Genomic DNA, 14964 nt, shown 5'->3' with positions numbered 1-14964 from the left:
TGTCAGTCGTATCAAAAATTACAGAATTTGATATCTCAATTATGCAATCTTGGCTAATAACACATTGATTTTACAATATCAAATTAAAAAAGGCATCTTTTACATGAAATTTTATTTGAAAGAAATTGATAAAGTAAAACTTACTAAGTTTAATTTTTCTATCTTTCAAAGAACACATTTTTATACATAAAAAATGAAAATATACTCCCACATTGTACAGTCAGAAATGAAATATAATTAATAAAATCGAACAGAGAGTAACGCATCTCCTGCTAAAAGACACAAGACGTGGCATTGTATGCACATTATAAAACTGCAGACTCAAGAATACGGTTTTCTAAAAATAGTAATTAAAAAGAGTTATTGAACGATGGTTTGCCTGAAGGCCAATGCCTTGCACTATTATGTCGTTGCAAGGTGACGAATGCCTGCAACACTCTCAACAAGAAGATGCAAGAACTTACTCACAAGAGAATCTACCCTGAATGAGAAACATACTATATATACACGACTGCTCAATGGCGATTCACTTAACTATTAATCCTACATACTATATTTAGTAGATGCTGAGACCACTTTGACCACCAGGTACACCAGAGCAACAATCCTCGTCGTGCCACGGTTCCACGTGAGCCTGAGCAGCACAGAAAGTGGAGATGGAACTGGCGTGGGCCCATGAGATCAATCTCCCGTGGTCTATATGAGGAGGTAAAATTGTGTCAATGCAGGAGCTATGCAATCGGCAATGCGCACACAGGCAGAGGCAGAGGCAGAGGAAGAAGAAGAAGAAGCAGCGGAGGAGGAGGTACTGCTGTTGCTGCGGCGACTGCGTTGGCGACTGTCGAGAGTGACAAAGCGATCACCGGCCGCCGGCTAGCGGAGCTCGCGAGGGAGGGGTCCGACGGGGCCAGGATTGACTGACCGACGCTGAAGAAGGGATGGAGCCGCGCAGACAGGTTTGCAAGTGCCCGCCGCAATGTTGGCTCGGAGACGACCCCGCCCGTCGCCGAGCGAAGAACCTTCGGGACCGACCACAGAGGGGGCGACTGAGACAGGGCTGGGAAAATGGTGGAGGCTGGACTGTGGGCGTGCACGACCGTGGTAAGGCGGAATGCGAAATCTTCGGCGGAGAGAGACGCAAACTCAGATTCCGATCGGTTAGCTTGAGCGAACGGCGCGATGATTGCCATACCGTTCCGTTTCCTCGTGCGCGTGGATTAGGGCATGGGCACCGTCCTTGTTGGAGAAGGGAAGGGGAAGGACGTGGCTAATGGCTGCGAAGCAGTGAGACGACGGGCGAGGTTGCGAGGAGTTACGGTGCACGAGCAATTAGGGGGCATCGTCACTGCGGCCACGGATCAGTGTTGGTGGTTGCTCTGGAGTTGGACTGTCTGTCGAAGAGGAGATGCATTTGGATTGCGAGGTGTAGGCAGAGAGGGAGTGCGAGGAGGACGTCTGCAGGGGTTCGGTGATGGTAGGGTCATAGCGATGGTAGTGATCGGAGTGGCCTCGTGAAGGGAAGGTTTGTGTTCTGTAATGGTTTTGAATGGTGTTGTGGCCGCCGATTGCTTGGAGCTGTCGGAGAATAAGTTTAAGGGTGTGCAGTCCCCTGCCTCCTTAATTGTGTTGCTGCGCAGGTGATATCATGGTAGGTGATCGTGGGAGGTGCGCTAAATAATTGTCTTCTGCTGCATAGAGGATTGGTTTGGGATTTGGTGGAACGCTGTTAGTATATCTTTGTATAGGGAATTTCTGCAGACATTACAACCCTGGTTTCTGTGTCTTCGTCTTCGACTGAGGGTTGAAGAATCTTGGAAAACATGGGCGTGCAGAGAAGTAATGAGGAAGATATGAATGAACTTGATATTGTTGTAGATATCAGTCGGGATAGCAAAGTGTCGTGCGCAGCGCCAATCGAGCCTGCCACGAAGGAGGCTCCGATGGGTGAGACGGAGTCAAAGCCTTCACAACGCAGGTGCTCATCGTCAGGCACCGCGGAAACTAGTGAAGGAACTCATGGGGCAGGGGAAGATTCTACTTTTGAGAAGGACGGAGAAACGGAGGAGGAAAACAACCCAGGAACCTTGCAGAACTCCTCTGCGAAGGACTTTAGTGATGCAGCGTGGAAGCTGGACACTCATGAGGTTGATGAGACTCTTCCAACTAACAATGGTGGAGCGAGTGATGGTCGAATTGCGAATGGCATGCCGCAGAAAGTAGGCCGGAAACGGAAGAAGACTATTCATTACAGGAATTCTAGGGTGCCACACGCTATTCCTAGATTGGAAATTGAAAGTGATGAGGAATCTGATAGTCTGGAGAGACACGAAGACGAGGAAGAGTTGCCAGTGCGCCCTCCACCAGGACTCCGTACAGCTGCCTCAAAGGTTTGGATTCGTGTCAATTGATCACTTTTAGAATGGTCACTACTGCATAAGTTTATAGAATTTACTGAAATCTACATCGAAGTCGGGTTGCCTTACGCTTGGGTTGGCGTTGCATTGTGATGTTTACAACCAAACTAAACCTCATGGAATTACAGGTCGAGATTCATTTCGATTGCATTCCTGTAGCTCTATGAGTTGTTGATGATATTCTTGTACAGACTTGCAATCCCGTCTCTGTTTTGCAATGCCTGTGGTCGTGAGGATAATCTACTGGACGAATCTGCTGGTTCCAAAGCTGGTTCTGTGCCTTCAACAATCAGGCTTTTTCATTTTGACATCTTTTGGCGTGCGAATTTAGCAGCGTCGGCTTTGACGATTTCAGTCTCCCTGGTCCAGGGTATTTCATTTTCTCCATGTTTGTCGGGAGAGGATGTCGCTGAAGTCTACGAAATCTGCGTATTGTCTTTTCGTTTTGTGTTGTTAAACCAGGTGACAAGACTAAGCCAGTCATTTGAATTAGTAGGAAGTACGGAGCAACAATTGAGACCCTTACGTGTCGTTTAAATGTGCTTATTGAAGTAGTTTGTATGCTTGGTTTGAGGGCAGCTGAATGCAATGGTACCTGTTGATGACAAGTTAACAAAGCCTCCACGAAATGCTAAGGAGTTAATGGCAACAGGACTTCTTGAAGGGCGTTATGTGCGGTGCTCATGTCGTGGCGAACAAGTAAGTTGCCTTGCTTAGAAAGAGACTGCAGCATCGTTTTCGTGACGATGTATCTGGAGGGTCAGATATGTCTTCTTTTCTTCCCTGTGTATCACCATGTGCTCAGCCTTTACTTTACGCCCGACGGAAACACTCTCGAAACTTCCAGACATTCCTGTAATAGATTTGGAGTCGTAAAGTAACCTACATGCAAGTTTGTTCTGGATTGTCATTGTTGTATTATCATTCAACCATTTTGACATTTAAGTAGTTTTCTACGAATCTCATTTGTTCTTATCGTGGCACCTTTAAAGGTTAATTCACCAACTTTGCGTGTTTGGTGTAATCGTCATAGAGAATTAATTCGGAAGATTGTTTGCTTGATGAGGACGAAGAAGAGCTTAGGGTCCTGAGTTCTTCAGATTTCCCTGATATTCCGCTACCGGTTTATTTGAATGTCAAGATCGATCTCGTGGATATTAGGATTTGAACGTCAAGGATTAAATCCTCACTAACACATTGTTGTTTTGGGGAAGCAGCTCACAGGGATTCTTCAGGATATGGGTGTGGTGTGTAATTGTCGTATCTGTAAAGGGACCCAGGTGACACTTATTCTCTAGATTCGAACTTGTCGGAATGGCTTTTAAAGTTCCATTGGAACTGGGATTTTTCAGCAGTGTTTGCTTTCGCATGAACACTTGTCCTTTTCACCTAATTGTGTTTCGTATTCGATGTGTCGGTGATTTGTCAGGTGGTCTCTATCTCAGCATTTGAGGCACACTCAGGGAGCACTTCTCATCACCCTAGTCACAATATATATCTTGAAAATGGAAAGAACCTACGTGACATTTTGAGTGCTGGACAAGAATCTGCAGATTGTGGAGGTGATATATTAGGAGCTCTGAAGCATGCAATAGGAGAAATTCAAGGGATCCCAAAAAAGGAGGGTGCATGTGGGAAGTGTGGTAAACGTGAAGGAGGGGATTTCGTCTCATGCAAGGAACCCAAATGCTCAGCTGTTTATCATGCCGGTATTTCACGTTTGCTCGCCTTTAGTCTGTTGTTGAGTCTGAACGTTCTTTGGAAGGCATTTAGATGCGTTTTACTCCAACTAATTCGTCTAATTTCTTGAATTAGAATGCGTCGGGCTTCCTAGTCCTCATCGAGTCGATTGGTTCTGTGCGAAGTGCGAGAAGGCGCAAGTAAAAATGCCGAAGACTGTTCTCAAAATGAAGCGTCCACCTGCCGTAACAGACAGAGAAGATACTCGATTAAAGTAAGGATGATTATAATGATTAATTACATGCTGACGCATGGGTGTTGCTTTTCTCCTTCTTCCTCTTCTTCTTCTGATTATTGTTATTATTAGTATTAGTATTATTATTATTGCCATTATTTCATCATATTGGGTTGATATATATATATCTATATATATCTATATATATATAGATATACACATTTGTGTCATGTAAGAGTTTCGAATATTTTTATGTCTTTACAATGTCTGAGGAAGCATTCGTGAGAGATGGTTTGGATGTTCAGAGAAAAAGAGCTGACGGTAAGATCAGCCCGGGATGCACATCTTCACAAAGCACTTTTCCTGCCAGGCGGCTTGGCGGATGGCACTGAGCTTGGATATTATGCTAGAAACCAGGTATTTTTTGCTAAGTAATATTTGTGTCATGATTTTGCACGCAAGATAATATCTTTAGGCTCGTTGGTTGAATTTATAAAGGTCTAATTGATGCTGTGGAGATGCTGTAAGTTTGGGAGTATTTACACAGTTGCTTAATGTCATCTTTCGCATGACATTTATCGCCTCATTCATGGATTTCATAACAGTGTATTCTTAAGGGCGTGAAGCAAGGCGGAGGTATATGCTGCAAATGTTGTAATCAAGAGGTGAGTTTTTACGAGTTTGGGTTGATTTGAATTCCTTTTTAATCGTATTGTTGGATTTTATCTTTTTTTTTTTATCTTTTTTTATTACATGAGAACATTGTCCAATTACAAATTATTTGTTTTGATGTACAGCGATTATTCAGAAACTGATTTAATTGCTATATGTCAATCTCAGATTAGTTGCTCTGCATTTGAGCAACATGCTGGATGTGAATCTCGACGAAACCCGTGAGTCTTGTGTTTTCCCTGCTTAAAATTGTTGATGAGACATTTTAATAATTAATCAGATTGTGCAAATTGGAATATGGGTCTGCTACTTTTTTTCATATGAAGATCACAGGTAATAGTTTATATTAACTACATCTTTTATTGTGATATGAATTGTGTTGCACTCTCCTTGTTGTAATGATATTGTTAAGTTTTTCTCTCCTAAATGATCAAAATTGCAGATATGGGAGCATTTTGTTGGCAGATGGTCGGTCTTTGAAAGACATGTGTAAAGAGTTAGCCTATCAGAGCAAGCTTGGAGATAGAGCTCATCAAGTTGCTCGAACTGGGGATGTAAAGTCGAGTTCTGGTAGTGAAGAGCAAGGTGTTCTTGCATCAAGCCAGCGTTGTGAATCAACGTGGTGCATCAATTTTGGCACGCGTTTTTCTTGTCAAGGTCAGAAAATCCCCTGAAAAGTGTTGTAAGTTTTTTGTAGATATGTTGATAGGCTTTTGTGTGGAGCCTAAACTCCGTTACTAATACGGCGTGGTGTAATCTACTAGAGAATTGAGTAGCTGACACGTTTTGTTCTTTCCTGGCTTCTAATGGGGCAGAGGCAGATTCTGGTCACCCGTTGTGCAAGATATGTCAGAAGAATGTAGAGGGTGCGCATAAAACATCAAAAAAACGTGTAGATGCAACTGCTAATATTCCAGCAACAGATGACACAGGGCGCAATGTACGGCTCTTTCAAGCACCAGATTCAAGTAGTGGCTGCGCCATCTGCAAGTAAGTTGTAGAAAGACTTTGTGATATGTACTGGTTTTCATTACGGTGATGTGAATCGTTTTTGTATGTACTTGGTGGTTTTGACCGCTGTTGTAATTTTCTATTTGTGCAGGAAATGGACATTGAAGAAGTGTGGATTTGATATGACAATGTTGGTTTGTGATCAAGTGAGTCAACTGCACTTTTGTAATGAAATCGTTATCTCATTTTTGTTTTGCTTGTGTTGATTTCGCCTGTGGAAATATGCTGACTAGGTACCTTTTTCTTTTTCTTTCTTTCTTTCGTTTTTTCTTTTTCCAGTGTGGACGAGAGTACCATGTTGGCTGCTTAAGAGAATCCGGAATATTGGATGTAAGTTATTGGAAATTGATGCAGACCCCATCTTTTGTTGCATATTGCTTTGTCGAAATCGCGATGCTGATAGGTTTGAAGTTTGTATTCATTTTACTTCACCTTTTGTGCATGCTCACACATATTTAGTCAGGTCGTTCATCACCATCTTACATGTGACAGGAGCTACCAGAGGCCGAATGGTATTGCCAGCCGAATTGTCAGCATATAGTGCAAGTTCTATCTCAGCTTGTGGCAAATGGACCTGAGTTATTATCAGACAACATTGTAAATGACTTGTTGGAAAGTCGGCAACATCAACAGGGTATTGTTGAGATGGCTGAATCCAGTAGCCCAGTTTTTGGGTGGCAAATCTTACACGGCGCTGGTGAAAACCCTGTCAATGGACGCACACTTGCTCAGGCTGTGGAGATATTTACGGTACTGATTGTCCCCTATATCTTCTCTACGCATCGTAATTGTGTGCTTTCATTCGACGTATTCGACGTCTTTAGTGCTACCCAGTTCAAGTTATACGTATTTAATCCTTTCAATTCTATTCTGCAGCGTCAAATGTATAGCGATGCTAACTTTCTTCATATGAGCGACCTGCTGATACAATTTCGTTATGTTTTTGTTTTCAAGGAATGCTCTGATCCAATCAAGGATGCTCCTTCTGGACAGAACATGATCCCCATCATGGTTTACAGGTGTGCCACATTATCTCAAACATGGTTATTATTCGATACGAGTTTTATGGTTTGTTTCCTTCTCCCTAGTTGGTATGGCGTTTTACTCCCTATGGGGAATTTCATGGCATGCTTCGGTTATGATTTGAACTTGTGTTGTCGTCTCATGCAGCCGGAGGTTTAAAGACTATGATTTTGATGGGATTTACTGTGTGGTTCTAACGCTCAAGTAAGCTGTTTCGACCTCTGACATATCCTTTCTGCTATTTGTATAGAGTAGTTGTTTGGGTCGCATTTGAGAAAATTGCTCTATTTCGTGTAGTGGTCGAGCGTCGGAAATGATAGTTTTCTGTATTCTCTCTTACTTGAGCAATATTATGGCCGTTGATAATGTTTGTTTTACAGTGAGAAGGTGGTCTCGACAGCTTTACTGCAAATTTTTGGTCGGGAAGTTGCTGAAGTTCCACTTATCGCGACTAGTGTTGATCACCAAGACCAGGTAATTTTTTCCTCTTGTTATCGTAGTTGGAGGTGATTTTTTCCTATTTGAAGCTTCTTTTTAAGGCGTATGGTAATTATCTTTGATATGCACTTTCATGAACTGTGCGTTGGGTTATCATTGTGTATTGAGTCTTTTACCATTTTATTTTCTGGAAGTAGGGTTTCTGCAAGGCACTCATGACCACTATAGAAAGGCTCCTTGGCGTTCTTAACGTGGAACGTTTAGTCCTCCCAGCAAGCAAGAACGCAGAGTTTGTTTGGGTGAATAGGTTTGGATTCTCTCGTATGGAGGATGCACAGGTATGACCTCTTGGTTTTCAGTTCGTTTTATGTGTTCGAAATTTTATCGGAGCTGTTCCATTTTATGCTTGCTTAGTAACGTAGTATTGTTCAAGTTTCCGTTAAAAGAATCTCAGAAAGGCAGCTTTGATTAGCTGGGCTCAAGTGCAATTAAATGGGTCAGAAACGTAAGGTATCTACTGTGGTTTACGCTGCTATTTTCAACTTTATGCCTTTGTGATTGATTATTTGCTGGATTTTCTTTTTGAATCGTCTCATTGACACTACAAGGTCGTTAGGCTCCCTCTTGCTTAGTAATTGTGATGAAAACTGGTGTTATCGATGTATAGCAGTTGCTTACGCTGGATTTGTTTTTGGACAATTTTGTGTGCAGCTCAAACATATTCGTTCAATGATGGGGTTGTTGGTCTTCACTGGCACTACAATGCTTGTAAAACACATTGATGCGGTGACGCTTGACGAGCGTATTTCTCTGGGGAAGTTCGACAGGTACAATGACCATTGGGCTGCAGGACGGCGGTGATTCATGTTTGCTTCGCCAAAGCAGATGTGCTTATGGCACACATGTCTAATTTTCCTGTACATTGGTTGTTCCATAGACATTATGAACCTCAGTTGGGACTAAACATTTTTGTGGTGTATCCTCTTCATGCCGCTGTACTTGCGTTGATAATGATGTTGATAGGACACAACATGTTGACGAGCTGCGCACTTTGAGCTTCAAAGATCGAACTGGATAATGACCAGAGCATCGCAGAAATCTGAATTCGGTCAACGACGTTGAAAAACGTAGCCGTAGTCTTGAACTGGGATTCCAAGTACCTTTGCTCAATATACGGATAATCTCATGGTAGGAATATGAATTCTTTGCATGGAGTGCTCGAACCTTGGAGGTTCTAAACCATAAGGTGAAGTTTGAGCATTAACACGATCACTCAATTATGTGCACAAGTATCAAAGCATGGTATTTTTTATCAATTTTCAAAGTTAAAACCAAGGATGACAAAGACCTGCACAGATATCATCTGAGAACAGCATTCTGTCCAGCTGTGAAAGAACTTCACGTTTTCTTCGCACTTATGACGAAAACAGTTCTTTAAGTGCTCGACATCCCAAAAAAAACCATCTTTTCATCCAGACACGAGGCCATAGCATCGTGTTCAATGCCCACGGAAAGCAGTCACATTCTCATCTCACAGCCCCCCTGAGAATAGACGCTGAATCAAGTCCAGCCCACAGCGATTCGAATCCTCGTTCTTCTCAAATGCAACGTCGTCCAAGCTCCCCATCGCATCCGACCCATGGTTGTTTAAAAAAAGAGCTCCTTGAGCGCGCCGACGCTGGAGAAAACCTCCAAACCTCCCACCAGCACAGGAGAATACGGCCCAGGAATACGCGAAGGTCGGCGGGTCCGTGGTGCTGTCGAGGAGGGTCAAGCACTCTCCGCTCTCTCCTTCACGACCAACCGAACCCAAGTGACTTCGCCCCACCTCAACTCTCGCTGCAACAATCAACTACATCAACGCAATTTATGAGATTCACCCCACAATTCCCTTGCAGCATGGAGGTCCCCTGCACGTCTCCTCCTCAGCTCTCTCGCCACAACCAGGAAAGGCAAACGCCACCACGGTCGTGGGCTGGAATCTTCCACGGGACTGATCTTAAGAAGATCATGGGCGGAATCTTTTCCGGAACGGTCTTAGGGGCGGTAGCGGGCAGGAATCTTCACCTCTGGCATGGTCTTAGGACCTCTAGCTTAGAGTTTTTTCTGTTTTTTTTAGAACAATAGTAAAGATAGAGCGTTTTGCTTAGTATTTCATTTTTTTCATTTATGCAATAACATAACCTTCCGATTGTCTCTTGTACTACATGTTTTTGTTTTAAGTATACATATCCAAAGTTTTGATGGTTGGGTCTAATTTGTTGCTTGACATTTTGTAGCATTTTTGGTGAAAAAAATTCTAGTACATCTAATGGTTTGTGTGAAATTTTAAGCACGTGAATGTTTTCTATATAAAGTAAATGTGATATATTAGATAAAATTTATGAAAAATAATTCAGAGCACATAAGCAACAATATTATTTAGCAATACAAATAATTAACTACTATACTTTATTTTTGTGGTATATAAAGATAAAATGGGATTTTAAAAGAAATCTAATTTTAAGGAAAATAGTATATATATATTTATATATGTATATTTATGCATATATATTTAAAATAAAACTGAAATAAGATAAATTTAAAATCAACAATTATTTTCATAGTGTAAAAATGACAATGCAGTACCTTTTAATAATAAATACAAAATTCACATCTTTATAAATATGTTAATACATAAAACTTATCAAAATTGATCAAGTTTGATGTGTGTATGTAGTTGAAGAGTTATAAAGGTATATATATATATATATATATATACACACACCTACATCAAAAATAAATAAATAAATAAAAGCAGTGTATATGCAGGTGAATAAATAAATCTGAAAAAAAAATAAAAATAAAAATAAAAATCTTGGTAGTTGAAGATTATTTGTGCATTTAATATAGTTCTAATGGAATATAGAATTCAAATTCATAAAAAAAAGATGTTGTTACATAGATACTTTTGTACATAGTTTTTGAATCACAAAGTGAATAAATTAATTTAAAAAAAATTACAATATTAATGATCTATATAATATAAAATTAGACATAAAAGCTTCAATTTTGTGTCAAAAAAAATATTCTAGAGTGTGTGTTGTTTACATGAATAATAATTGGAATATAATTCAAATTCTATATACTTCTATATTTGTGGGGACTACACAAAGGCAAAGAACTACAACATGATGCAAAAAAATAGAGAGTATTTTACAATGAAGACTGTAAAGAAATAGTTAACAAATATAGTTTGTATTGTGTTAAACAAGTACACATGTAAGCCATTTAATAAATAAAATTTAAACATGAATTAGTAAAATGTTGATAGATACTTGAGAGAACAATATTTATTTTGTTGCACAATGTTAATGCTCACAATACAAGCTTTACTACTCAAGTTTTTTATTTTAAAAGATTACATAGAAAACAAGAAAGAATGACCATTACTAAATTGATAGTTTTTTGCAAGTCAACTCTATTTGCAATTTTTTTTTTTTTATTATTATTGCTGAAGAGATGTGATTCAATTATACCAATGCAAAGCTTATAGAACAAATAGATTGTCAACTTTGATTTTCATACTCATTCATAGATTTACTCTTCCATTTTGTGAAATTTAGCCATATTTCATATTTCAAATTTAGCCATATAGCCATATTTTAGAAAAAATTATGCATTATAGAGATAAAACACCTTGCAATGAATAAAGAATATCTTATAGATAAAGAGCTTAATATCAAGTTACAAATTTAGTTTGCCTTCAAAGATATTTTAGACATCCTTGGCAAATATTAAAGTCTACTTTTTACATTGTATTACTTATCTATTTGAACAATTAAAGCTCTTCTAAGATATATTGTGATGTAGTAGGTGGAACTTTCAAGCTGATTATACTTAAGAAAATAAATTAAAAAAACCATAGATACATGATTTTAAAGCCGTTAATTTTTTTTTAAAAAAAGTATCATTAAAATAAAAATAAAATATAAAATCTATCTATAATATTTTTTTGATGTTAATATTAAATTTTATAATACTAATAATTAATATTTTATATTTATAATTAATAACATATGTATTTAATAAATATGTCTTAAATATTATGCCTAAAGTAATATATTAGTCTTTGTAGCTAAAAATATTATATAACATTAATCTTTGATAAATTACTATAGAATTGATGTGCAATGTTAAGTTATAAAACATCATCACATATAACTTGGATTATTTTTATTAAGCATTGAAGTAGATTCTCTTCAAATACAATATTTTTTAAGAACACTATTTACACTCTAATTGTAAATATGTCATTCTTATCTCAACTTCATTAATGTTGTTATCAATTTAACTCCTTTAATTTATTTAGTTATTCTTACTTTATTTACATATGTTTACGAAATATTTTTCAAATTTCCTAATATTCTTTAAACAAACTTATCCAAAACCTTTAAATTTTTCTACAAAAATATCTGTGATTTCCAAAATAAACCACAATAAATATAAAATACATCCCCTTACAATGCTACAAGTTATAACTTTCTATTCCCGTCTTATAATAGAAACCCCATCCTTTAACATCAACCTAATCTAGTAGATGCCTCAAAGAACTTGTTATGTTGTTTATTCATCATAATAGTTTGAAATTTACAATCTCGTTGAAAAGAAATCATTTCATGTAGCAATCAGAGTTCGATTAAGAGATTGAAACACATGCAAGAAAAAAACATTGCAACACAATGATCCATCGATAAGAACACCGACACCACCATTAAAAATTCCAGATCATCGCACAAGCTTCGGCACACATGGAGTTGCTACTACTACTCAGATCTACGGAGCTGTAGATCAGACCCACCTTGGATTGGTGATCTACTGCAGAGGGGGCTCCACATCATGTGATTCCTTCCTCAGCAGACAGATCCCGAGGGATCATGTCAGAGTGTGAGAGAGCAAGGAATAGCCATTACAAAACCAGCACTTGGGTTGAGCTTTGAATCCGAGGAAATAAAGAGTCTCTGCAGCAGCATAGGGTCTCGCAATGTCTAGTTCCTAGTTGAGGGAGTTGCCATATTTGGCAGTGCGGACGAAAGTCGTTTTTCAGCGGTGTGGAATCGATTCAAGACAGTGGCGAGATGATATACGCAAACGAAACTACATGAGATCGAGGAAGTGCGGAAATAGGCTTAACAGGAAGGACACAGCAACACTGGATCTGGGCAGCCGATATTCCGGCTACCGCTCACGGCTCTCAGATGTGGAAAAGTTGCAAAATCGCTGGCGTCATGCTCGGTGCAGGGGCCATATATAGCTGGCAGCTCCTGCATGGCTTCGTGCAACAGCTTGACTAAAATAAGTGTTTGGCACAGGGAACGATCAATAGGAATACGCGCAGATCAGCTAATTTACGAGTCTTCGCGTACAAAGAGCTGAAACTGGAATGATTCTGTCTCCACCGTTGGAATGCATCGCGGCTCAGAATGGTGCTGGATTCCCGGGATTGGTACGCTCGTCCCCGCCATGTAGGACAGCACCGAATCCAACTTTGTAGGGAAAAAAAATAGAGATCCGCCAGGATAAATCAAAACCAGCACACCAGTTGAAGACTAAGCGACCAGCATTCGCAGTGAAGAAGCACATGATGGGAAAAAACTCCAGATTGGTCAACCTGGTCCAGCGACAGTTAAAAACACCTCGTTATGTCCTTATATTGTCTAGATTTGTCCTCAAAAACGTTTTCCCAGGGGCCCAATCTGAGACCTCCATCATCGACATCCCTGTGAACGGACTGAATATTAACTCGGCTGTTAATATGATGGACCATGTTAATGCAAATCCTCGCAATGTAAATAAATCAAGAATGAATGGTTCGCAAGTCACCAAGATGATTGTTGATGATGCATGCTACTCGCATGACCCTTATCACTGGTGCATTACAGCACACAAGCTTCGATCGGCCCCATTAACTGAATCGCAAATGTGATCCTCTTGGTTTCCTCAGCATCTTCCAAAGGAATGAGACTTGGGATGCAATATGTTCGACGTACAAACACGGCCAACCACACACACACACAAACTCACACACATGTGTACAAGTTCACACATACGTGTGGAATCCGGAGGCATAAATCATCCCATAACCTTGTTTTTGTTAGTCTAAATTACAACTTGCATGGAGGGATTGATGATTTTTAATTGTTCACTGTAACAAATTCATTGCTGACAAGAGCATTATCTAACTCAGAATCAAGATCGGTGGTCGTTAAAAAGGGGATCAGAAAGGGATCATCACAGTTGATAAGCAAATAATTTACGAAAGAGAAATGAACTGATGTGAATACTTCCTAATAGTATCCGGAATATCAACGTATCTAAGATCGGATTTTGAAGATGAAATTTCTACATTTAAAATAAATATTTAAAGTTGTTCATTTGATTTTACTATTCCACATAACAATTTTTTCCTTTGATGAATGACAATATTGCATCTACATTTTATTTATTTTAAAAAAAAAACACACACACATACACACACACACACACATACACACTATTTCTTAAAATTATAACAACAAATCATAAATAATATTTTAATAGAAATTTATATAAAATTTTGATTTTATCAAAATTTTAATAAATTTAACATAATCATGTTTATTATGTTATGATATGTCTATATCTTTGGAGATAAATCTCTATTTTTTCATGTGAATTCTAAAAAGGTTGCACAAAGGCTTTAGAAGGTGTCAATTATAAATCAAGGGCATTCCAGGATAATATTTGCAAGTATAATAATACATTAGCATTTATATTTGTCAAAGCAAAAATTGATGGTTGTCTTATCTAAAAGCAAATACATGTATAACTTCTAAAGAGAACTATACCACTAAATTGACAACTTACTTTCTTTTAATAGAAATATTTTCAAGTTTGTCCAATTCTATGTTTTTGATTTAAGAATAGATCTTACAAACAAAATAACGCATTTTGTAAGCTTACAACAAGATTTTATATAAGTACCACAAAACATATTGCATATTTATAATCCATGTGTGCATCTTGTTGTGAGTATAAGTCAAATTATTATTGAAAATCTTTGAATCCAATTATTAGCACTTTGGCAACAAAATGCTTGACATTATAACATACCAATGATAGATGAAATTGGAAGGATTGTGGTTCGTGATGGAAATAACAAAAGCATGCATGAAAGAAATATTGTGCTATAGTCAAAAAATAGAGGTGGCTTAAAATGTAGAAGTGCCTTGTATCCATGATATTCATTGCTTCAATATGTATTTTTATTTCCATGAAGAAAAAATAAAATAAAATCCAAATATATCATTGAATAGATTTAAATAGAGACTTATATATTTGTGAATGTTGACAAAAATATATTTGTTGGTAGAAATGGCTTAGAGTGTGAAATAAAAATTCAATTCTATGTTTAAATATTATAGATGTCTGCAAATAAAATGTAGATCTTGTAAATTAATATGCTTCTTTAAA

At 38.4% G+C, this 14964-nt stretch overlaps 1 protein-coding gene across 8 annotated transcripts; it reads left to right on the top strand.

The window, feature by feature from the left end:
- Nucleotides 1-1507: 1507 nt before the first annotated feature.
- Nucleotides 1508-8762, top strand: LOC112284666 (increased DNA methylation 1). Of its 8 annotated transcripts, XM_024524685.2 has the most exons (21): nt 1508-1648; nt 1876-2387; nt 2784-2876; nt 2994-3113; nt 3632-3694; nt 3844-4123; nt 4230-4368; nt 4635-4746; nt 4935-4994; nt 5170-5222; nt 5444-5658; nt 5817-5991; nt 6104-6158; nt 6292-6342; nt 6505-6762; nt 6967-7031; nt 7183-7239; nt 7416-7509; nt 7671-7811; nt 8185-8300; nt 8497-8762. In XM_024524685.2, the coding sequence occupies exons 2-21, from the start codon at nt 1941-1943 to the stop codon at nt 8549-8551; spliced, it is 2649 nt and encodes an 882-aa protein (XP_024380453.1). In that variant the 5' UTR covers nt 1508-1648; nt 1876-1940; the 3' UTR covers nt 8552-8762. The 8 variants fall into 8 exon arrangements, 7 of the variants coding, with proteins under 7 accessions (XP_024380453.1, XP_024380452.1, XP_024380450.1 ...); XM_024524684.3 differs by lacking the exon at nt 1508-1648 and having other exon boundaries at nt 1747-2387; nt 5925-5991; XM_024524682.3 differs by lacking the exon at nt 1508-1648 and having other exon boundaries at nt 1747-2387.
- Nucleotides 8763-14964: the final 6202 nt, after the last annotated feature.

Source organism: Physcomitrium patens, chromosome 7 (genome assembly GCF_059467195.1).
Source record: "Physcomitrium patens ecotype Gransden chromosome 7, ASM5946719v1, whole genome shotgun sequence".
Taxonomy (NCBI): domain Eukaryota; kingdom Viridiplantae; phylum Streptophyta; class Bryopsida; order Funariales; family Funariaceae; genus Physcomitrium; species Physcomitrium patens.
This window is presented reverse-complemented; position numbering and strand designations above follow the sequence as displayed.